General features: G+C 40.6%; 1 protein-coding gene across 1 annotated transcript in view; it reads left to right on the forward strand.

The window, feature by feature from the left end:
* Nucleotides 1–25,262, forward strand: part of cdhr1a (cadherin-related family member 1a) — a gene marked incomplete at both ends in the record, with an annotated part of 85,526 nt that overhangs the window by 29,849 nt on the left and 30,415 nt on the right. The window contains 4 exons of the mRNA XM_080740821.1: nucleotides 18,340–18,435; nucleotides 23,080–23,225; nucleotides 24,020–24,070; nucleotides 24,184–24,273. Of these exons, the coding sequence (XP_080596947.1) occupies nucleotides 18,340–18,435; nucleotides 23,080–23,225; nucleotides 24,020–24,070; nucleotides 24,184–24,273 (383 nt within the window). The remainder of the gene's footprint in view (nucleotides 1–18,339; nucleotides 18,436–23,079; nucleotides 23,226–24,019; nucleotides 24,071–24,183; nucleotides 24,274–25,262) is intronic.

Genomic DNA, 25,262 nt, shown 5'->3' on the forward strand with positions numbered 1-25,262 from the left:
GGCTTGTTTCCATTTGTCACTTTGACCTATGACCTCTACCCTTTTATCTCCCACCATTTAGAATTATATGAAAAACTGTTCACACCTATCTCCTCCTGGATTTTTTTTTTGTTTTGCAATGTGCACAAAACTTTCTAAACATGAACTTTGAACCTGACTTTGAAAAAAAAAAATAATAATAAATACTGACGTGAAAGTGAAAAAGTTTTATGAAAATAAATATTTCATATATTATCTTATTTAAAGGAGCTATAGTCAACTTTTTCTTGGAAAAAAAAGAAAACGGATGCTAAAATAAAAATAATGTTTTGAAAATATTTTATAAAAAAATAAGCTTCATATATGTTTCTATTAAAAAATGACCACAAAAAGCGTAAAATAATGATAAAATAATCATTTTGGCCATTGTCAGACAGACACTTTGTTTACATTCTAGTCTATAGACTAGGATGTAAACAAAGTGGCGGCCCTACAATGAAAAAGTTGACTATAGCTCCTTTGATTATTTTATAATTATTTAATAATTTAATAATAATCTACAAAATTCTGCAGCACTGGTAATGTATTTATAGGAGTGTTATGTGCATCAACAAAGTATTTGTGTTTGTTTCTGGATATATTATCTAGAAGATTAATTTCAAGGTCAACAGCAAGACTTTCAACTTACAATATGTGCATTGCTCACCTAATTGTGCATAGGGGCTGTTAAGTATGACATAATTTTGTAGGCAGAGGAGAATTTCTGCCCCCAGTTTCCGTGAATCTTTTTACTATTTTTACTGTTTACAATTTTTCTTCTCTTTGTTGTTGAAAGGAAAGTGTTAGAATTATACTTTAGTCATTATTTTTGTCTCGGATCTGTTGAAATAGCGAGGGACAGAAAATGCTCTGGGGGCAGAGTTCTCCTCTGCCTACAAAATGATGTCACGGCTTAAAAGCCCCATATAGTGATTTGTTTATTTTATAAACACACATACAGGTAACATGGTATTAAACATTCATTAGCGCGACATTAAGCACTGCCGTTCATATTTCATCATCTAAACGGCTTAATACTCGCTGTCCCTATTATCAAAGATAACTTAATTGAAACATCAGTTGAATATATGTTTTAGCAACTAATCATTAGCAAAGACAACTGTTGTGATCAGACACAATTGGGTGGTTCATTCTAACTGTGACCTCCTGCGATCTCTGTGACCGCTGTTTTTCTCCTGTCTGGTGTGGCATGGCTCAGGCAGTGTTTCTCAGAAAGACAATGACAAAGTGTCATTTGATTGCAATATGCATCTGCCTTGTCATTGTTGGGTGAGAGGCTTGCATGAGTGCATACTGCACATGCTGAATGCAAGCATCTCACTTCCTGCCATCATTTATAGGAGCCGTGGCCCAGATATGTTTCCTGCACTGTGGTTGGACTTCGCTCCATCTCCTATTCAACTTACAGTACATTGTATTTGTGAACCATAGCGAGAATTTACACGCAACAGTGCCCTCTGGTCACCCAGTGTCATTTCAGCTATTTATGCTAAACGGGACATGTTATTTAAACGATTAATCGATTAATCAGATAATGGCACTGTCATAGCAGATCTACAAGCTCATAACACGTCGCAAAATTACACCTTGTAGATCGGCTATTAAATAGGCAAGGTATAAAACAGGGCTAAAGTGGTTTATGTATGTTTTTTAATATAATTTATTTCTGCAAAGTAACTGTAGTGGAGTAAAAGTAAAAAGTATTGGAAATTGGAATTATTCATGTAAAGTAAAATATACTTAAGTACAGTACTTGAGAGCAAATGTACTTATAGTTACTTTACACCACTGGGCCTGCCTTTCATTTTGGAGAAGTCACTTTCAGTTAAATTTCAGACAGACAGACACACCAACAGTGAGAGAAACACTCTCACGGGCAGTCCATACTGTCACCGACCACCGAAATCTGCATCGGAATGGTCCGGTTCAACTACAAAATTAAATCTCTCGCATTTTTTGAAAAGGATTACCTCTAATTTGAGTTAAAAAAGCTGCACGCACGTCAGAAAGTCTTAACTTTCCATAGAGAATTATGTGATCGGAGACAGTATGTACAGCCCTCTTGTGTTGCGCTCTGACAAAGAAGTCAACAGCACAGCTGGCAACACACACATCACGACACAAGTAAGAAATCTTCCTCCAGCCACCATCTTCCTCCAGCCACCGGTTGATGATGTTACTGTATATCCTCACAGCAGAAAATTAGACGGCTTGATAATTGTCGGCTTGGCGTGGTTACAAACCGTCTTGTAAAATATGGAAAATTGCAGTGTCCAAAATTGTGTTTTGCAAAAATCATGGTGGCGCTAGAAGAGGGCCATGTGAGAAATCAGGGGCGGAGGTTGTGGTTTGCCAGCCAAGGAGTGTGTGTGCAAAGTTTGGCATGGATAGGGGCAACGGTGCCGGAGATAAGAGTAGGAGCAAAGGTGTGACGTGACGTGACGTGACGTGACGTGACGGACAGACGGACAGCCGGTGGAGCGATGAACGATAGTTATAGTTATACATACAGTCGACTTTCGGTCGGTTAGGTATGCACTTTCGTACCAACCATGGACGAAAGTGCAGTTGCTCAACTTGTGTTTTCCATTCGATAATTCCCCACTCGTCCATTCAAATGTAAAAATCGTTGTGGATATTGACAGAGGACATGTGTAAGTATCACACAAAAGAATATCTTCACTCCAGTGATTTCTGTCTTTTTGTAAAGTCGTAAAAAGTTGCACCTACGACCCCATTCTCCCCTACAGCTGCAACCCCATTCGACGGATTGGGTATCCATCTGCAGCCCTACAGTACACTCACAACACGGCTGTTATTTGATCAAATAAATGTCTGGTCTAGAGTGGATATGGAAACAGTGCATGCATGGATGTGTGTTACAGACTGGATACAGTGAGTACATTATAGGTGGGTTCTAGACCGGATGAGAGCACTGAGCAGTAGAAATAAACCAGGCTTTACACACTGTACTGTGAGGCTAATAAAACCCACGTTGCCATGGCATTGGTCCGAAATCTCATTGTTCCTACATCCCATTAGTCAGAATCTGTTGATGTTAACCTGGTGAAAAATACTATGCCTAAACTTAAACCTAACTCTTACCCTAACCTCAGTAAAACTATGCCTAAACCTAACCCAAACCCTAACCTAACCTCAATAAAACTATGCCTAAGCAACCTAACCCTAAAACCTAACCCTAACTAAATTCAGACTAATGAGATGTAGGACTAATGAGATTTCAGACTTATGGGCAGTCCCCAAACCCACCGCTTCCACCAGATATGTTAAAAACAAGACCAATTTTAAGTGTCCGCCGCTATTTTTTCCAGCCCAATGAGTTTTCAAATATCCCAACTGGGCGGAAAACCGCCAAATCTGGCAACACTGTCCACAAACCCTCAAGGAAAAATTTATTTAATTATATTTACAATCATGTTGAAAGATTCCTAACAAGAATTCTCATTTAGAGAGCTTACCTGTCTTCAAGGTGTGTGGTAGAAGAAATGAGTCCAGACTGTAAAGTTCACTCCTCCATTGTCAACATGCTCTCAGGATCAATGTGTAATCATTAATCTGCCTTATTACACGGCTTGGTTGAATGCTTAGCTTGATTCTGATTGGTCAACCACTGAAATCCAAGACTGTATGGCTGCAGGCGTGGGTAGGCTCCTCAGCAGAGCTCCTTTGTCAGAGCTTCCGTTTTTTTCAGGCTGACAGATGCGCTCAACAATCAATTGTATGTCGTATCCATGACAGCCATGTAATAAAACACTGTGTAATTTACAACTAAACGTTGCTCTCAAGAATGTTTTTGAAAACATTTGAAGCGAGAAATAGACGATACATTAATGAAATATGGGTTCTATTTGATCAACACTTCCTTGTTTGCAGAGGCAACGTTGCGCTTGGTGGACGACCAGTGCTACACTTGGAATACTTTCACTTCTAGGCTACTGCTTACAGTAGTGAAAGTGACAGATGTGTGCACAGACAGTAGTGTGCACAGATATGTAAAGGGCACCTTGTGCAGCGTGTGGAACCGCTGACTGCTTTAGCAGTGTGAGATTTAGGACACTGGCACTTCTTGTCTAATTTGTAATTTCATAATGTAGGCTATGTATTCCAATAGTCATATGCAGTCTGATGCAGATGTTTAATATTCAGTAGCTTTACTTACTTTACTTATTTGTTTATTTGGACAGGACAGTACCAGTTCATGAACACAGAGATAATGACATATTGCATAATACAACATACAAAATCTTAGTGTAAACCAGCCGGAGTTAGCTTAAAGCTAAATTTTATCTGTTGTCCTGGACTCCAAGACTAACAAAAACAAGAACAGAACAGTACAGGGCGAACAACAACACAACAAAAACAAGGTGCTTGGCGCAACCGCTTGCCTAGTGCGACACGGTGCCTAGTGCCAGAAGTAAGTTAGTCCTGTATCTGGCCTGTAGACCCGTTCGCAATTTGGTGTGAGGGGAGTTTCTCTCCTGAACTGAGTCAGTGGGTCCCTAGACATGAAAAATCACAGAGGTGCTCGTCCGCCATAGTGGCACGAATGGCACAATGGCTGCATCAAATATGGCCGCCATTGGCTATGATGAAAATCCAACTTTTCTGTTTCTGGGTGTAAATGCACAAGTAATACCTCCATTTGGACTAATTTGGGTATGGGGAATTCATTTCTGATATTGTTTTGACCATTTTGGGTGATTTGGACCTTGAAAGGTCATGGTCAAGGTCATTTTGCTATTCCGAAGACCATGGCCATAACTTGGCCATTGTTAGGAGTAAAAACAGGTGCAATAGGTCTAAATCAACTAATTCTGACATGTATAATTCATTTCTGATATTGTTTTGACCATTAAGGATCATCTTGTCTTTGAAATATCAATTTCAATGCCATTTTTCAAAAAACGATTTTGTTCATTACTTGCACTTTGATAGTATTTGTTCATAATAGTTTGTTTTGTTCATAACAAAAGACATACTAGTGAGAAATACAAGTAAACATCCCCATTTAACTTTAAAGGGGGATATTAAATGAGCAAATAGGACTATTTAAGAATAAAAGTGAAAAATAAAATCACACAAACAATCACACACAAAATGAACTAACCATTGCCCTCAAAGTGCACCATATTGTGATTGTGGGCATGCTAGTTAGTGTGATGTGTTTTTACAGGATGGATTTGCCATTGTTCCATCACAAAATATGATGCACAGAACTCCACCAGCAAGGCAGCCATGTCATTGAGCGTCACGTTTCAGACATGGCAGGAGTATACTAAAGTCGAAGTGCTCCTTCCATCCATCAGGGCTTGACATTGACTTTTTGAGGCAATTGTCCTTAGCAAATTAACCAAGATCCACTTGTCCAAGTACATTTTTAATGAACTTGTCCTGCACAACAGGACAAGCCTTAAAGGACAACTTTGTTTTTTTAAAACAAGGGTTCATATTTTAGATTGTAATTAGAGAAAAGAAAAAGTGAGTGTTAAAATGTTTTAATTTGCTTTGTTCTATTGTTTTATCGCGTTTACAGTGCTAAAATGTGGGGCATGCATACGCATGGGGGCATACGTACAAGTGGCTAAAAATGTATTTTTAGACACAATAAGCCAGCAGTTTCTTTATTGCTATTTACAGTAACACTTCTAGCCCCTATAAGTCACATCCAACCATGAAAGGTTGCGTTGTATCTTTGGCATGGGCTTATTCTGTGTAAAATGACATATTTAGCCACTGTACGCATGCCCCCAACCACTGTAATAAGAATCTCTAAAACAATAGAAAGAAGTAAATTAAATAATTTGAACACACATCTTTTATATTCTTTAATTACAACCTAAAATATGAACCCTTGTTGTAAAAAACTAAAGTTGTCCTTTAATGTCATGCCCTGATCCATGTTCCATTGGTTCTAGTCTTTCCTCAGGTTCCTTGGCTGTTGCAAGCAGGTGGCAAGAAATGCACTAGAAAGGTGCCTTGTGGTCTCAGCTGTTGTACTTCTCTGCTACCAATGCTGAGTCTTGTTCTGTCAAATGTGTTAGATATTGTACTCGTCAGAAGCCATAACTGCATGTTTAATCCTCACCTGGCCCATGCAGTCATCTTCAGTCTCCAAGGCATATGTGCCTTGATCACTGTCTTAGCTAATGGTGTTCCAAGATGAGAGACTGCTTGATGAAGTGGAAGCATGTGTCGATTCTCACCAGTGCCATACTGCTGCCAGATCTCCTTCATCCCCAGTGCTTGTAAATGTGGGGTGTAGTATAGCAGTTATGTGAAGGAGACAACTCCTCTCTGGGGACAGGGTCCGCTCATAATTCCGACATCCCACTATTCCAACCATTAGGTTAGGGTTAGAGGTAGGCTTAGTTATAATGGAGTCAGTACATTCACCATGTGTCAGCCTCCTCACTCCTATTCAAATGTCTGGGATCTCTACTCCACCAGCCGCCTATGTCATCATCAGAGACAACAGAGATGACAATGGTAAATGGACTGCATTTACAGTATATAGCGCTTTTCTCCAAAGCGCTTTACCATGTATTTCACATTCATCCATTAACATACATCTTCACATATACATTCACACACCATGCAAGGTTCCTACAGTACCTGCTCATCGGGAGCAGTTAGGGAGTCAGTGTCTTGCTCAAGGACACTTTGACACATACGGTAACAAGGAAGAGCCGGGAATCGACCCTGGAACCTTCAGATTCCAAGGCAGCCGTTCTACCTACTGAGCCACTGTTGCCCGACAAAGGCTTGATTGGAAACCATATTCCAAACACATAGCTGGAGAGCTGTTTGTTCTCTTCAGACACCCAGAATTTGTAAAGTTGCTGAAGGATGGGTGTGTCTGTCAGCTCTGTTGTCTCTGATGATGAGGAGCTCCCTGCAAAAGGGGCTGGTGGTGAAGAGATCCCAGACCTCTTGAACTAGATTGAGAAGGCTGACACCAAGCTGACACCAAGGCTGACACCAAGCTGTTGGTACATGTGGAGTCAACTGGCCCCATTATAACTAAACCTATCCATAACCCTAACCTAATGGACGGAATAATGGGACGACAGGATTATGATAGGACCCCAGAGAGTTGTCGTAGTCTCTACACCCTAAACTTTCAAGCAATGGGGACGAAGGGGATCTGGCTGCATTATGGCACTAGGGGTGCACTATGGCACCTGTTTACATCAAGCAGTTTCTCATATTAGAGCACCATTAAGACAGTATCAAGGCACATTATGCCTTGGAGCCTGGAGCTGACTGCATGCGAGTACAATATATAACAAACCTTGGAGCGGCAAAGACCTTGACAGAACAAGACAGCATATATGCAATATGGTGGAAATTGTTATTTGTTGCACTAACTAGCATTGACCGCTATATATATATATATATATATATATATATATATATATATATATATATATAATTTGTTGCCTCTCTTGATGTACCTTGCTCTTTACTGTACTCTGTTCTTGTTTTCTCTTTTTCCTACTTCTCTGTAACTTTATAAATAACCTTATAATGCTGTGCTGCCTCTGGGCAACTGATTTTCCCCCTTGGGATAATAAAGGTATCTATCTATCTATCTATCTATCTATCTATCTATCTATCTATCTAATTTTTGTGTGTGATTTTTGTTGTGTGATTTTATTTGTCACTTTTATTTGTAAACCGTCTCATTTGCTCATTTAAACACCTATTTAAAATCCCCCTATAAAGTTAAATGGGGATGTTTACTTGTATTTCTCACTAGTATGTCTTTTGTTATGAACAAAACAAACTATTATGAACAAATACTATCAAAGTGCAAGTAATGAACAAAATCGTTTTTGAAAAATGGCATTGACATTGATATTTCAAAGACAAGATATGGTCAAAACAATATCAGAAATGAATTATACATGTCAGAATTAGTTGATTTAGACCTATTGCACCTGTTTTTACTCCTAACAATGGCCAAGTTATGGCCATGGTCTTCGGGATAGCAAAATGACCTTGACCATGACCTGAAATGAATTCCCCATACCCAAATTAGTCCAAATGGAGGTATTACTTGTGCATTTACACCCAGAAACAGAAAAGTTGGATTTTCATCATAGCCAATGGCGGCCATATTTGATGCAGCCATTGTGCCATTCGTGCCACTATGGCGGACGAGCACCTCTGTGATTTTTCATGTCTAGGGACCCACTGACTCAGTTCAGGTGAGAAACTCCCCTCACACCAAATTGCGAACGGGTCTACAGGCCATATACAGGACTAATAGGAGAGACTAACCTGGCAGAGTAATTCGTACAGGCATCAAATAATTTCTTATAAGTGGTTACATGTTTGTGAGCGTTTTAGCCATTGCTTCAACTGCCCTTTAAAAGCACCAAATGTGGGGATCTCTCTCATTGAGGCAGGGAGCTGGTTCCAATATTGGCAACCATTTATGGAGAGAACGTTTTTACTAAAGGTAGTTTTTCTAAAATCAATTTCACAGTCTCCCCTGGATGTTGACCTAGTACTGCGTCCAATGTCCCTCTTCTTATGGATGAATTCCATAAGAGGAGGGGGAGCCAGACCATTCAGGCACTTATATATTAGACAAGCATTTTTAAATTTCCTAAAATTTTCAAAGCTGAGGAGGTGATACTTTTCCAGAACGTTACAGTGGTGTAGGAGTTTGGTTTTTTGTCTAGTATTTTAATAGCCCTTTTAAATACTGTACCTGTTCAATGGGTTTTTGGTGGTTGTTGTATTTGCAAAAGACCAGCTTGTAAAACAGTATTCTATGTGAGAGAAAATCATGCAATGAAGGTATGTTTTGGCTGCTTCTATTGTTGCTTGGTTTCTGCTAAATTAACTATTCAATACAACATAAACAAGACTGCGCTCTGACGAGGTGAGAACTTGCGCAATAAATTCTAGAAACATAATCGAATATCCAATGTAAAAAAATCTCTCTCTAATCTCTATAGTTGTGCTCGGTGTGGGAGGGAAACACAGTTCGTATGAAACACCTGTTTGTTAAGAATCGGAAGGAAGCACTCCATCCTATGGGTGGCGCTAATGCATCAGCCAGAATCACAGATACCTACATACACTCCCGCAGGTCAATTCCTTATTGGCCGGAGGGCTTGTCAGTCAAGTTGACAGGCGGCTCAGGTGGCTGTCCTTAAAACCCATGACTTCCTGTCATCCGGTCTCTTGGAGAACAGGTGTTTCATATTTGGGAGATTTGGGCCAGGTTTGGCCGTCCGGTGGCAGACTTGTTCGCGTCACCAGAGAACGCGAAGTGTTCTCGGTTCTTTGGCCTGTTGGGGAACCCTCTCTCTCGGTCGTCCTCAGACCCTGGGGCTGGACGCTCTGTCTCACAGTTGGCCGTGTGGCCTAGGTCAGGGTGGTTTGTAGGTTGGAAATGGCCGCCGTCGCTTTCCGGGAGTTTATGTGTCCCATAGGATGGAGTGCTGACTGGAAAAGCAGTGTCCAAAAATGTGTTTGAAAAAATCGGCCTGATGGTGGCGCTAATTGGGACAGATCCATGTTGATAACATGAGTGTAGACATACTGTGTAGCGATTTGCGTGATTTTAGGGCAAAATCTGTGGGAGTAGTGTCCAAAAATTTGTTTTAAAAAATCGGCCTGAAGATGGCGCTAAATGGGACAGATCCATGTTGATGAGATGAGTGTAGACATACTGTGTACCGATTTGCGTGATTTTAGGGCAAAAATTGTAGGAGCAGTGTCCAAAAATTTGTTTTGCAAGAATCGGCCTCATGGTGGCGCTAGAAGAGGGCCATGTGAGAATTGATGGCTTGTCAGGCAAGGAGTGTGTGTGCAAAATTTGGCATGGATCGGGGCAACGGTTGCAGAGATATGAGCAGGGCAAAAGTGTGACGTGTGACGTGTGACGTGTGACGTGTGACTGACAGACGGACAGCTGGTCGAGGTTTTGATAGTAACTCATGATAGTAACTCATGTCATCAACATGGATCTGTCCCATTTAGTCCCACCTTCAGGCCGATTTTTGAAAACACATTTTTGGACACTACTCCTACAAATTTTGCTCTAAAATCACGCAAAACGCTACACAGTATGTCTACACTCATGTCATCAACATGGATCTGTCCCATATAGCGCAACCATCAGGCCGATTTTTTTAAAATTGTAGGAGCAGTGTCCAAAAATTTGTTTTGCAAGAATCGGCCTCATGGTGGCGCTAGAAGAGGGCCATGTGAGAATTGATGGCTTGTCAGGCAAGGAGTGTGTGTGCAAAATTTGGCATGGATCGGGGCAACGGTTGCAGAGATATGTCCCATATAGCGCCACCATCAGGCCGATTTTTTCAAACACATTTTTGGACACTGCTCCTACAAATTTTGCCCTAAAATCACGCAAATCGGTACGCACTTGCTTTACACTCATGTCATCAACATGGATCTGTCCCATTTAGTCCCACCTTCAGGCCGATTTTTGAAAACACATTTTTGGACACTACTCCTACAAATTTTGCTCTAAAATCACGCAAAACGCTACACAGTATGTCTCTACACTTATGTCATCAACATGGATCTGTCCCATATAGCGCAACCATCAGGCCGATTTTTTAAACACATTTTTGGACACTGCTCCTACAGATTTTGCCCTCAAATCACGCAAAAGGTATCTATGTATCTATCTAAATCGATACACAGTATGTATACACTCATCTCATCAACATGGATCTGTCCCATATAGCGCCACCATCAGCCCGATCTTTTCAAACACATTTTTGGACACTGCCCCTACACATATTGGCCTAAAATCACGCTGCGACCTGACGGTCTCTTATCTCCCGATTAGGGAGTCTTACTGGTAACCCTGTGTGTGTGTGTGTGTGTGTGTGTGTGTGTGTGTGTGTGTGTGTGTGTGTGTGTGTGTGTGTGTGTGTGTGTGTGTGTGTGTGTGTATCATCAGTGTCATCAGTGCCCATACCCTAGGAGGGGTTGGTGAAAGGGCCTTTCGGTGTGGAGTTTGCCTGTTCTCCGCGTGTCCCCTAGGGTAAGTTAGTACCCGTACAAAAAACAGGTAGTAGGCTAATCCTGCAGGCGCACGATTGGTCTCCCTGTTCTCAAATTGACTGTGATTGTCATTAGTTTATAGTTTGAATGGCAGTCCAAGTCAGCCGCTACTAATGTATACCACTTGAGGGCAGAAGTGTACAGCATTGCAATGCAGTGTAGGCTACTGTAGCAGTGCATCAATGAATGACCTAGGAGTTAGTAGGACCAGTGGTGGACTACTAGGATAGGAGGAGAGCGGGGTCTGTTGTGACCTTTTTTGCTTTTTATTCGATTACTAAATAAATACTAGTTAAATATTGACAAAAATGTCAAGTTAATAACTTGGATCTGTCTGTGAACTGATAGTCGTGTTCTTGTAATGAAATCCCAAACATAAAAAAACAATTTCAATTTAAAAATGGTGAGCACACCGGAATATCAGAAAACTGATTGACAGCATTTGATTTAACTTTGTATTGATTTAAATGGAGAATAACAACTGACCCTGCAGCACAACAAGCCCCGCTCTCCCTTAGATACATGAATAATTACTTTGATACTGTCAGTAATGTCAGTAAAGTTCATCTTTCACTCAATACAGACAACTCCCGTTGATTGATGTCGTTGATGTAATTTGTCCATGAGTGGTCCAACCCTATGTGCTAATAAAAGGTATTTAAAATAGGCTACCGCTTTGATGGTTATATTATTCATTCCACACATTTCCAATGGGCTAGACCACACATCGACATAATGACATCATCAACTTGCGACAGGAGCTAATTCAATATTTAAGGTGTTTTAAGTTTTTCATTTACTAAGATATATTTGTCTTATTAGCCAGGGATCCTTTTCACTAGGTTAGTAGCCCAAATTTAATGTTAGTAGGCTACAGTTAATGTAAGTGCTTTGTTCACCAATGAGTACGCTATTTGTACTGCATTTCATGTGCACTGTAAGTTATTCATAATTATACATTATTTCATCATCATCTTAACATCAGGCCGTCAGCAGGCCGATATCATTGCTAAATCTAAATATTACATGATGCTTAATTCGTTAGATAATTTCATGATTGAAAAGAAAATGTTTGAATGTAAAGTTGACATTTAAATTAAATAAAAAAACATTTTGGGATCCGAACTAAAGTTCTGTGTTTTTTTTTTCCATTGACACACATGAGTGAATAGTAGACCTATAGCCAGTGTTGTAGTGCTAAATTTGGAAGTGTGGGCACTCCCCACGCACGCACGTGCACGCGCGTCAATGCGCGTGCACGCACGTCCACATAACGTATTTGCTGGCTTAAAACAGGTCTGCGCGGCAGCAGAAATAGCCTTAGACCAGTGGTTCTCAACCAATAATTTGATGACCGGATCATCAGCCAAACTTCCCATGCAAAATAGCTCCACAACTGATATTTCCAATTAATTAATCCATTTTCAAATCTTATATTACCATCTGCTGTTAGTCATGCTCATTTAAGCACGGCTGGCGAGCCTATTTCAACCAATTGCTGGGTCAGAACGACCTGAAAATATAATATCAACTGACTTGACTTGAGAGAAGTGTGGGCACTCCGTACCCCCGCGTTCCCCCCCCCCCCCCACTACATCCCTGCCTATAGCCTATACTTTTCACTAAGCTCTATTATATATCACTTATGTATGTATGTTGTATTGCACTTTCAAAGTTATAACTAAGGTCTGAAGCCAAAGCAGACAGCCAGAAAGACTTTCTAATGACACTAGACCTCTTCATGACAAGTGGCCAGCGAGGTGTTTTTGTTCCATTTTTAGAATCTCTGTTTGATGCTCACACACCAAGTTAATTGGCTTGTTAACCTGTGCACTGCCACCATAGTGTTTCTACTCAGAATTGTATTTTAATTTGTTTCATGGCTGCTACGCACTAAATTCCTTAATCACTATTGAACTGAGAAACCACAGCAAAATATCTCAATAAAGCAAATTCAATAGAATTGGCTAATTGTGTGAGATTTATGCTGCATGCTTCATAAAGGTATTTCAAGTACAGGCTAACAGTAGCCTACTATTTGGAGGAAGGCCTGTGTCAGAGAATAATTAAAATCTGTGGTTCTCAAAGTGGGGTTTCAGGGTTTATTGAGGAGGTACAGTAGCGACTTGAAAGAGTGTATGAACCAAATGGACTCGGTGTACAAACAAAATACCCCTTTCTTCAAGTGTTGTTGTCGTTCCAGATATCAGGGACTTTGTGGTCAATCACATGACAACATGTTGCAGTCATTGGAGGCTTGCTGTTGCCATGGACTGTTGCCATGGTCACTATAGTGATGGAGGTGGTTTGGACAGTGTGCATCTCATTGCATCTTCTCTCATGCATTGTTTATGTCTATTCTTTTTCTTCATAATTTAACACCCTACATCACTATACAGTGAAGAGTGCCACACAAATATGAAAAATAGCAGATCTACAAGCTCGCAAGACATCGCGGCACGATGCGTTGTGAGCTTACAAATCAGCTCTTTTCAGCATTTTAAAATGTTTCATAACATGAGAAAGATCAATATGATCAATGTGTATTAGGCCTATAGTCAAATATGACATTAAGGCATTTAATCCCACATTGTCCCACACAAGCGGTACTTCTGTCCCTCAAATTAACAGTTTGGATTTGGTCACCCTCGGTCACACCAAAGTATGACTGGCGGCTGATAAACTCTTTTTGTGCTCAGCCAGAGGATTTTCCCAATAACCAATGCCAACCACTTGCCACTTCCTGAATCTTGGGACGGTCTGCCTTCGACTCACCCGATTGGACGGAAGGCAAAAACAGTGCTTCAAACATAAAGACAAGGTCTGTGTGGCACGCTGCAAGCTGCGCAAGATCACAAATCCACACCATTCCCATTGAAATGCATTGGCGGGATCCACTCTCATAGGTAGAATATTTTTCTGGTGTGACCGTGCCGTAAGAGAGTATTCCTACATTGCAGTATTGATACTTTTACTTAAGCAAAACATGTGAGTACTTTTTACACCACTGGCCATGGACCCCCATCTGAAAGCATTCTGTGCTGGTGAGCCGCCATACAAGATTTGTGTTATTGAAATGTTGAAAAAAATATCCAAAAAGGATTCTTTTTTTAAAATAGCCGTATTCCTTAGAGTTCTCAAATCCTGCCCGAACCTGACCCGACATTTAGGGTAGGGATTAGGGAAGGGCCTAAAATGTATGCTAACTAGTCGGGTCGGGTAGGGCCTCAGGCCCAGTTATGGCCCAGTTAGGGTCGGACCTTTTAATTATTTGGTTTACTGGATAGCATCTCTACCCCGAATGGTTCATGAACTGAAAATACTATTTTTATACAACTTATACTGTAAATGGTGAGATTAAAAATAGTGACCTACTTTAGGGGTAGTAAAATTATAAAAATACGACATATTCCCAAACCAAGTGGGCGTTGGATCCAAAGTGACATAAAACCGGGATAAAATCCAACACACCAAATTGCTCAGGAAGGCTCCAAAGGTTACACTGTTGCAAATGAAGGATCCCATTAATGGGAGCTATCATTTCAGTGCGTGAATATTTCAGTTTTAGGGCTGGACCAGGAAAAAAATACAACCTCAACCCTATAGGCAAACTCCACCAAAATTGAATTTAGGAGCTTGAGTGCAGCTGTTCCAAACTCAGATTAAAAATCTATTCAGGCAGGCCGTTATGGCGTTGAAATTCCTGATTTATACTTCCGCTGTGTGCACGAAAAGAGCAGATCTACAAGCTCACACCGGGACACAGACACAACGTACACACAAACAACGTCGAGCTTGTAGATCGGCTATTTCCGGAGAGTGACAACTGCACACATCCACACATAAAATGACTTGTCTTTTAGTTCTACTGGATCTCCTCTCCGCTATATAGTCCCGAACATTATTTGTTGATGAAATCGTCATAGTTTTAGTCATCATAGCTTAGTTTTTATTTGGTTTTAATCAGTTTTCATCGGTGAAAAAAGGCAGTGAGCGATTTTTCGTTGTGGTTTTAGTCGACGAAATCAACACTGGTTGTGCGATTGTCTCCTCACAAACAGGCCCTGTGCATTACAAGATGAGCAGGGATTAGAGCACAGTGGGTTAATCTGGAGGCCTGCCATCTGCCAGCAGCAAGAATTAAATGTGAAACCACCACCACTGCCTTGACCATTACAGCCACATGCACACACTCACGCACACACACACGCACACGCGCACACACACACACACACACACACACACACACACACACACTGGGGCAGGGGCGTGCAGAGAATGTTAGAGAGGCAGGGGCTGACATTTCTAAAAGGCCCTTTTGGTGAAAATGTTGAAAATAGCCGACCTTATTATGGCTATTTTCAGTACTTGATACCACACTAAACTAAGCATAAAAATGACAATACTGGAGTGGTGGTATACAGCATGGATTTCTACACAGTGAGAGTCAGAGCAATTATTTTAACACAAGATGTTGTATTTAAGTTCAGGGGAGTTTGGACAAGGCAATTCTCTTGAACGCTGCCTTCAGGTATTGCATTAGCATGTCTTTCACCATAGTAAAAAAAAACTCCATTCATGGTCTGGAGAGGGCACTTTTTACAGACAGGTGAAAGGGCTGGGGCTCAAGCCCCCTTTGATGTCTATGTGTGCACGTGCCTGCACAGGTGAGTGTTTTCACAGACTCTGATCACGTCTATATTTCCCCAATAATTCCCCAAATGAATATGTATCGGGGTCCGGGATGTTCTGAAAAGAGCTGATTTACAAGCTGAACAACGCGTAGCATCACAACTCATTGTGAGCCTGTATGATGCTTTTGATTCTGTATTAAACCCCCTCAAGGACCCCTGGGGGGCCCGGGCGGCTGGTGTAGCGGTCCGGGCACCTAGACTCAATGTAGCCTGACGGCGCGGCGCGGGTTCGAGTCCCGATCTCGACGGCCTTTGCTGCATGTCACTCTCTCCCCATTTCATGTCAACCTACTGTACTATCAATACAAGTATAAAAAGGCCAAAAATAATATATATGTTTTCGTTTTCAAAGGACACATGAGGGTCCCCAGACCCCACTGTGAGTACCACTGTACATGGGGATAGTATGAAAGAGCCTCATATTGAACATAAAACGAGGTGCATGACAGATTGGGATCTCTATACTTTAGCCCTTGTTGCCGTGCTGGCAACAGTCTGATGTCTAAATAATATTTGTTTACTCTTTGCTACAGGCAGCTCTTGACTACTGGTTCATTGAGGTCAGGCATATACGTTTGACTAATACCCCTTGGATTATAAAGTAGCTTTTGTTTCAATATATAAAAAACCCACTGTAAAAGGTCCATTTATGTGCGTAAATCCTATTGCACGCGACATGTTAGAGCTGTTGTCTTGCAGATTAACTTGTTTTTTTTTCCTCTTATTTTTCCCTGTATACTGTATGCCGTGAGCTCGGTATTTTGTTTAAGATGAAAGCCACTGAAAGTAATAATGGGATAATAGCCATCTTTTCTGTCTGAGCACATTTACTGCACGTGTACGTATGCAGTACGCACGCATGTTTCGGGTAGATCTACATTTTTATTTGATGGGGGAAATAGTTGATGGGGGAAACATATTACCATGTTCTAAATGTTCCAACATTAATGCTTTTTAATTTTTAAAATGTTGTCTGTCTCTTACGAAGTGTTCCATTCAATGTTTTCCTTTATTTTGTGACATATGCCCACTGCAATGTAACCTGAATTAATTGCTCTGAGCAATGACGTTTAATCTTCATCTTATTTGATCTGAAGTATTAACAAATAGTCCTAAGACTGCTAACTGCTAACTGATGATTAGATTAGTGGTTCTAAAACTTTTTCATGTCAAGGACCCCCAAATGAATATGTATTTGGCCTCCCCCCTCTGAAAATCCTAGGGACTTTAAGCAATGACGGCTACAGCAGTCCGTTGCGGTAACCGGAAATGGAGGGACAGCGAATGCACTTTCCGGCACCGTATTCGCTCCTTCTGGAGGAAATGGATCAGTGCTCGAGAGATAAATCTGCTTGCTTGCCGTCGCAACCCTTCCTACTACGGCAGAAGCTACCATTCCACGTAGTGTCTACCATGTCTGCTGCATGGACATGGGAACCAAAGAAAAAATAAATTATAAAAAAATCACATACAAAATCCTTTTTAAAGTTTTTGCCTATAATGGCATACCCCCCCAAAATGGAACTGATTATCAATCGATTCCTCTATTAAATGATTGATTAGCCTATACTTCTCTTTTTATAATCGATTAATTTGATGAATTGATGCACCAGCTACAGCCATAGCTCCTGTGGATTGGTGGAAGGAGCCCGGTCGCACTGATGCCACGTTGGTGTCTCTCCACAGCTAAGATGTGTCATTGGATTAGCTTGTAAGCGTCTGCCTCAGCCGTCGCTTGTTTTCTCTCCCAGAAGGTGAATCTCATGAGCGGGACGACCCCTTCACGGTGGAGCCCTCTTCATGGTGCCATTCCATGACAGCCACGTTCTCTAAGGATGAAGAATGTCAAGAAATTACATCATTCGTTGCTTTTCATTTTAGTGCACGTCTGCTTTGGTAAGTGGTCACTTCTTAATTCTCCGGCTCATTATGTTAGAATTGCTACATTTGCTGCAATGATAGAACTGAGAGTGCCATACAATTAAATTACAGAGCATGTGTTTTTGTGTTTTTGATTTTACGTTTGACTTACATTTTTTGTCTTTCCTTGCTTCCTTTTCGTCCTTTGCTCTGCGTGCTATACCGTCTCAACAGTCACACGTGAGTTTCTGCCTCCTTTGAAATTTCCACTGGCTTTATGTCATAATTATGGGCCTTCTGCCTTTTATGTAATCATAGCAATGGCATACATACAGTACAATGGTATCGGGATGATTATGATGATAGATTATTTCAAAGGGGAGAAATGGCATCATGATTTCTACCGCTACAACAGATCTCTGACCTATGTATAGAGTAGATATTTTAGGACTGTGACGTAACACACCTGTAATCCCCAGTCAAAGGGATCTAGAAAGCACGGGTGTTAAGTGCAATAGCCAGCTTTGTGTGTAGGCCTATACTGTATATCCATTGTGAAAGGTTCAAAAAAATAATGTAATTAGAATGTGCTGATTTCATATCGGATCATTTCGTGTCGTCATGACGGGCATTAGTTGTAATACTAATTTTGGTATTTTGTGTGTGTCCACAGTACAAGCAGACTTTGCCCCCTATTTCTTTGACAATGGACCCTACAGCCACCACGGGAACCTGGCGCTGTTCAGCCTGTCCGAGGACACGCCTGTCGGTGAGACTGGCACACGGCAGCGACCAATCAGTATTGTTTTTGACAGCAAATTTTGATTTAGTTTTAGTCATAGACTTTTGAATAAAATTTCATTTAGTTTCAGTCATAATTTAGTCTCCTGAAAAGTTTTAGTCCAATTTTAGTCGACTAAATATCATGAGATTTTAGTTGACTAAATCTACAGTTGATTTAGTCAACTAAAATGTATTTTGGCAGGCCTTGATGGCATCGTAATGACTGATTTTACACTTGGTTGCATGCTGAAAATAGCCGATCTACACAACGCTTGTAGATCTGCTATTGTCAGCAAGCAACACCTGAGAGCAACCAAACATAAAATGACTCTCCTCCACTAGTCCCTCCCTAACATTTTAGTTTAGTTTTTATTTTGTTGACGAAAGTGTCAATATATTTAGTCTTAGTTTTAGTCATCACAACTCAGTTTTTATTTAGTTTTTATTTAGTTTTCAGTCGACACACATTTTTCGTCATAGTTTTAGTCGACGGAATCAACACTGCGACCAATCAATAACATTGCCTTTGATTGATTTATTGATGTTTTTATTGACGAAAATGTATAAATGCGTGGACATATTTGTAGTACATAACCTGTTGAAAGGATAAAACACCCCAAAAAAATATGGGTACCGTACATTACATCTGTTACAACTCAACTAATTAATGGTTATAATTAAGTCCTGCTCTTCAGCCAGCTCTTTGTGTGTGTGTGTGTGTGTGTGTGTGTGTTTGTGTTTGTGTTTGTGTGTGTGTGTGTGTGTGTGTGTGTGTGTGTGTGTGTGTGTGTGTGTGTGTGTGTGTGTGTGTGTGTGTGTGTGTAGGGGGGGCTTTAAAAAGAACTCTATTGTTAATCAATTTAAGGCCTTTTTAGTTATTATGTTTTTTTATCTTTTGTTATTGAGCACACAGGATGTCAAATTGTCTAGACTGGCAGATGTGGTAGGTTAGGTATACTGTGTGGCGCGCTCCCAGGCGCACATTAGCGGGTTTGGTCTGGACGTCAAAATGTGTTTTGGACGTGAAGCGGGTTTTCCTGGCTGTCAGTCACGTGAGGTCTGAGGTGCAGCTGTCCGTCAGACAGGGTTGACCGGTTACCGTATGGATCTTTTTCACCTGAAACGTTCTAAATCTCGCACCAGCAGCCTTTCCACCGCGGAGGAAAGCCTGGAACTCGTTCTAAACTGGTCCGTGTGCTCCGGTTTGGAAAAAAAATGGAAAAAAAGAATCGTCTCGTTAGTCGCGCCACGAGTTAGAATAAAAGATGGATATAGCAAACGATTATTATACCAAAAGAAAAGAGTGATTCTACCAAAGGAAATACATTTCTTTTTACATTATTATTATTTGACACATTATTATAGGCTACCAGAACAAACCCTGAAGGGGGAGGTAGGCCTACGTAATAAAAAAGAAAAAGTGGAAACACGTACATTGAGGTGCGCTGTGAGCTTGTAGAGCTACTAAACTACTATAATACTACAGTAATAAGTTCTCAGTTCTGGGTTTTTCCAGAAGCCATTGTTCTCCTGAGTGAGCAGGGAGGGACAACATTCTTTTGGTTCTGAGAACCTTATCTGAAACTTGAGTTTTATAGCGTATGGAAACAAAACCAGAACCCTTGAAATTCATAATAAAATGTATTATTATAATGATTAAATATACATTTCCCGACATGGTTCACTTAGTCCTAGCTCGAAAGAGCCATTAGTCTGATCAGTAGGGATGGGTATCGTCTGCGATACTTTTAATGGTATCGATCCATGACTTTGATACTATCGAGTATCGGTTCACGTAAAAACGAACGATACCTCGTTTCGATACTTTTGAACAATAATAATAATAATAAAACTTCAACAGTCTATCTGTAAAAAGTATGTGTATATTCTATTGTAGACAAACAATAGAATTCATTATACAATAGCAGCCATAACAGTAATAGTAGTCACATCAACTACTCTACTAGGCCTACTTGACATGAAAATGGCTGAATAACTGGCTTGATAACCTATTTTGGTGTGTAAAATAGCCCATAGAAAAAGGCAAATAATAATTATAATAATAATAAATAAAAAGTATCGAAAATGGTATAGAAAAGGATATCGGATCGATTCCCAGGTATCGAAAAAGGTATCGTATCGATTCAAAGGTGAACTATACCCATCCCTACTGATCAGTAGTGGCATAGTAGTTAGTCAGTTTGGGACCAACTAAAGGTAACTTCAATCATGTTATAGTTTTATTTGGGAAGCTGCCCCCCTTTTAAGTTTGAGAAACAACAGTGCCATTTTGTTGTGTATAATAATCACATGCCAATGTTAATCTTCAATGTATCCACTTTAAATTGGTGTCCATATGTTGGGCATGTCGCTATATACTGTAGGTGAAAAGTTTCAACATGTTTCTTAAAATAGAGAAAATAGGCTCAAGTGGTTCATTTCAGTTAGGTTTGAATAAACATAATATTGATAATAATATTGTATTAGTTATTATTATTAATTAACTCATCTGCCGCCCAGCACGTTTATAAACGTTCCATTAAACCCAGCTATCTACCGCCCAACACGTTTATGAACGTGCTATCGTCTTTTCATTGTTTTACAGTTGATGGTGCTCTCCCGCTGCCTGTGACTTAATACAGTAGGGAAACATCAAAGGGAACCAGGTCATTCACGTGAATGAAGAAAAAAGGTCAAAAAACTGCATTGAAACACATGTTATCAGACAATCCAAACTAACAGATTGAGAGAGAGGCAACAACAACCACTCTAGCAGTTTGGGAGACACAATGCAGAAACACAAGCCAGCAGAGAGAGGAAAAAGGAAAAAAAAAAAAAAAAAGAGGATCGGCTCGGTTGAGATTTGAATATAGGATATTTATAGTTAGAGTTAGAGTTTAGATAGTTGATTGATAGCCTAGAGATGGCAGTAGAATTCGTTTAGATTTGAGTGTATTTAGGTGAAGAAAGTTTTATAGTGGGAGAGAGGTGGAGAGGAGACGCTGTCTCCGTGAAAACAGAGGGGAGGGGAGGAATGGATCACACACACACACACACACACACACACACACACACACACGCCTACCTCTCATTTCCTCCTTCTCTCCTGATGGCTCGTAAAAGATTCAAGCATCATGTTATCCATTGATTGATTTAAACAGAATGAGTAAGTCCACAAACGCCGGCCCATCCGCCATGTAAAAGAGTATAGATCCAGTCAGTAAACAAAGGTGCATCCACTCACTGCTAGTAATGTGCTGCCCAGAGTGCACCGATGCACCCCCCCCATCTGTCCCCCATGCGAAAACATCTCTGTTCCAGTGGTGTGTGTGCGGTGAAAATAGCCGATCCTCAAACTCAGCGATGCGCCCCCCCCCCCCCCCCCCCCCTCCTCCTCCTCCTGTCCTCCTCCTGTCCTCCTGTCCTGTATGCAGACTCTGCACTCCACCAAACTTTCGTCAGCTTCGAAAAAGTTACACGATCGTGTGTGTGTGTGTGTGTGTGTGTAAGCAATTGGTTTCATTTACCCTAAAATGTCATGGTTTCATTATCTGAGAAATCACGTGACCTTCCTTGTTGCTTGAGACATGCGCATGCGCGTGCATGTGTGTGCGTGTGAGTGTGTGTGCGTGTGTGTTGAGTGAGCACAAAGTACCACAGCGCCATCTATTGGCTTGAAACTAAATAAGAGACGTATTCATGCTGGTTTCATAAAAAGGCTTTTTTTAGGCTTTTTTATTCAAATTAGCCCATGTTGGGCCAGTACAGTAGTCACTTAAAAAATCAGGGAAAAATCAGGAAACAACATTTAAACCCCATGTATTTATTGGTAAAAGTATATTTCTTCATCTTTCCATCGGTATACTCCATTTGTTCATAGCTAAGAAACACATTTTTTAAATATTCATTGAAAAGGAGTCAAAATGCTCCAAAACCCTGACATGTTTTGGAAGAGTTTAATTAAAAACGTGGGGCAGGCAATGTGTTAATGATTATTATTTTAACCCATTTAGGCCTGAACACAATATGACGCAATATTTTATGCTTTAAATATAAAAAAATTGCAGATATACAAGCTCACAGCGCGGCACTGAGTGCCGCGCTGCGAGCTTGTAGATCTGCTATTTTTGAAAAATCGTGAAAATTTGAATTTTGACCCGATTCTATGAGTGTCTTTTGAATCCTTCTAAAGTTTTTTTGAAAAACCTATGTTTCTATGTCAGCAATCTGGCCAGCCATCGTCAAAGAAAAGGTCCTTTTCACTTTACTGGAGCTCAGTTAGTCTGTTCTTGAGAGACTACTATGTCAGTGGTGCTCAAACCTTTTCATGTGAAGGACCCCCAAAATGATATTTATTTGGCCACAGACCCCCATCTCAAAATATTTAGTTCCAGGGACCACCCAGAAGCAAAATTTGAGTTACAGACGTTCGCTTTAAAAATACATATATTCAAAGATTTGCACAAATTTTCACGACTTTTTCAAAAATAGCAGATCTACAAGCTCGCAGCGCGGCACTCGGTGCCGCGCTGTGAGCTTGTATATCTGCTATTTTTCAACAGTTAAAGCATTCAATAATCCTAGGCCTAAATGGGTTAATGATTATTATTTTGATATTTTCCTCCATCAGGTACACATATCTATGCTCTCAATGGGACAGACCCCGAAGGAGAGGAGGTGAGGTACGGTCTGGCTTTCGAACCAGGGGCCAAAGAATACTTCCGAGTTGACCCTGAATCTGGAAACATTACCTTGGTGGAAAAGCTGGATAGAGAGGTAATTGCCACTAGACCAGGGGTCTTCAACGTTTTCAGGCCAAGGACGCCTTAGTTGAGAGAGAGATGAAGCAGGGACCCCCACAACCTGTTCATAGATTCCATATAGTTTCATTGTTTGACAGCACAATCGTCACTGTATTTTGGATTCAAGTCAAGTGTGTTTTCAGATAGTTAACCACTTGAACCATCAATACTTAATAATTTGACATTTCACTCTGTACTTAGTCTGCTCTTTTCCCCCTCCAAAGCTCTTTGCCAAACGCGAGGCATTGTGAGCTTGTAGATCTGCTATTTTTGGCTAAAGTTCTCCGAATATGGATGCTAGGGTTCAAATGGTTAATATAAAAAAAGGAGAAAAAAAAAGTTTCTCTCACACAAAGATTTGGAGGACCCCCTGTAGTAACTCTGAGGACCCCCTAGGGGTCCCGGACCCCCTGTTGAAGACCCCTGCACTAGACTAATTACTAAAGTATCACTAATTATTAGGCAAGAGACAAGCTGGGGAACCAAATGGATCCAAATTATGGTCCATTTGGTTCCATTTGTATACTCTGATTTGAGCTTTTGATTTGAGCTTAGACAATTGGAAACTTTTTAATTAAGATCTAGTAGTAGTTATTGTAGTTTCATATAGTTTTGTGGTGCTGATGTTCTTACTGTATTGTCAGCAAAACGATTCAATAGACAATCAACAAATAATAAACAAGGGATGCTCTATTTTGGTCCAACAGGATTGAGTGAACTTTGTTTGTGTTGTCTGCTTTTTAATCTCTTTTGTCATTATCACTTCAGAAAGAGGATTCTATTGAAGTTCTGGTCAGCATTACGGATGGCAAAAGCAAGGTACAGCATGGGATTATACCGAACCATTCAACTAACATCCTGTCAAACATAATTCAATTGATCCATTTCATATAGCCTACAGTTTCAGGATGTTTTTTTACGCCTCTTTACAGGTCGTGGAAAGAGTTACAGTGTTTGTAATGGATGCAAACGATGAGAGACCCGAATTCCAAAACATGCCCGCGATCGTTGATGTTCTGGAAGTAAGTGAGCGACAGGATGTGTGTGTGTGTGTGTGTGTGTGTGTGTGTGTGTGTGTGTGTGTGCGTGCGTGTGTGTGCATGCACGCGTGCGCGTGTAACCGTGCGTGTGTGTCACTGTTTTATGTTATGAAATATTCAAATGTAATTTTATAAAGTCAATTGGGCTCTGGTTAAGAAGAACACTTGTCCAAATTTGGAGGCATACGTTATACACTAGGTACTTTTGTCATAGATCAGTGGTTCTCAAACTGGGGGTTGGGGACTAATCATCTGGGTAGTCCCCAGATGATTAGCTTAATGTGCAACATTGTTTTCTCACTCAACAGTAAACAAACCAACATACTGTACAGTATAAGTGCATATAGGGTATCTCATTTCTAATTTACAATTTAACAAGCTTTAAAATACCAAATTGGCCAAATATTACATGAGAAAGAGGCAAAGGCAAACATTGTGGAAAATAGCCGACCTACAAGCTCACAACGCCTCGCGCTGCGAGGCGTTGTGAGCTTGAAGTTCGGCTATTTTCGCAACATTTATCTTGGAACCGAATCAAAAATGTAATGCCTACAATTCCAAGTGCTTGTCAGGGTGTGGAGTCCCCAGTAACAGTTCAAATATGGTTGTATTGGGCCGTCGCGGCTTGAACATTTTGGGAGCCCTTGTCATAGATGACTGACATCATAGACTTCTAACTAAGGCTGGGTGATGTGCCGAGATCCACATTGGAGCCACGTCGTTCCATTGCGGGTCCCATGTAATATCATTAGATTTCTATTTGCTGCCATGTTGTCAGTTTTTTGTTGAATCTTGACCCCTTGCCGTCCTCAACCAGATGAATTCAGCGAAGTGTTTGTTCATATTAGACAGGATGTTGTACATTGTTAATTTCCCATGGGAACCCCCCTCATTCATTCGCTAAAAAGTTATGTAATTCATACTCCCACAAACGCAGTTCATTCTCATTCTCAGCAAGCTAACTCACATAC

Source organism: Nannobrachium achirus (assembly GCF_963921795.1).
Source record: "Nannobrachium achirus genome assembly, chromosome: 13".
NCBI lineage: Eukaryota > Metazoa > Chordata > Actinopteri > Myctophiformes > Myctophidae > Nannobrachium > Nannobrachium achirus.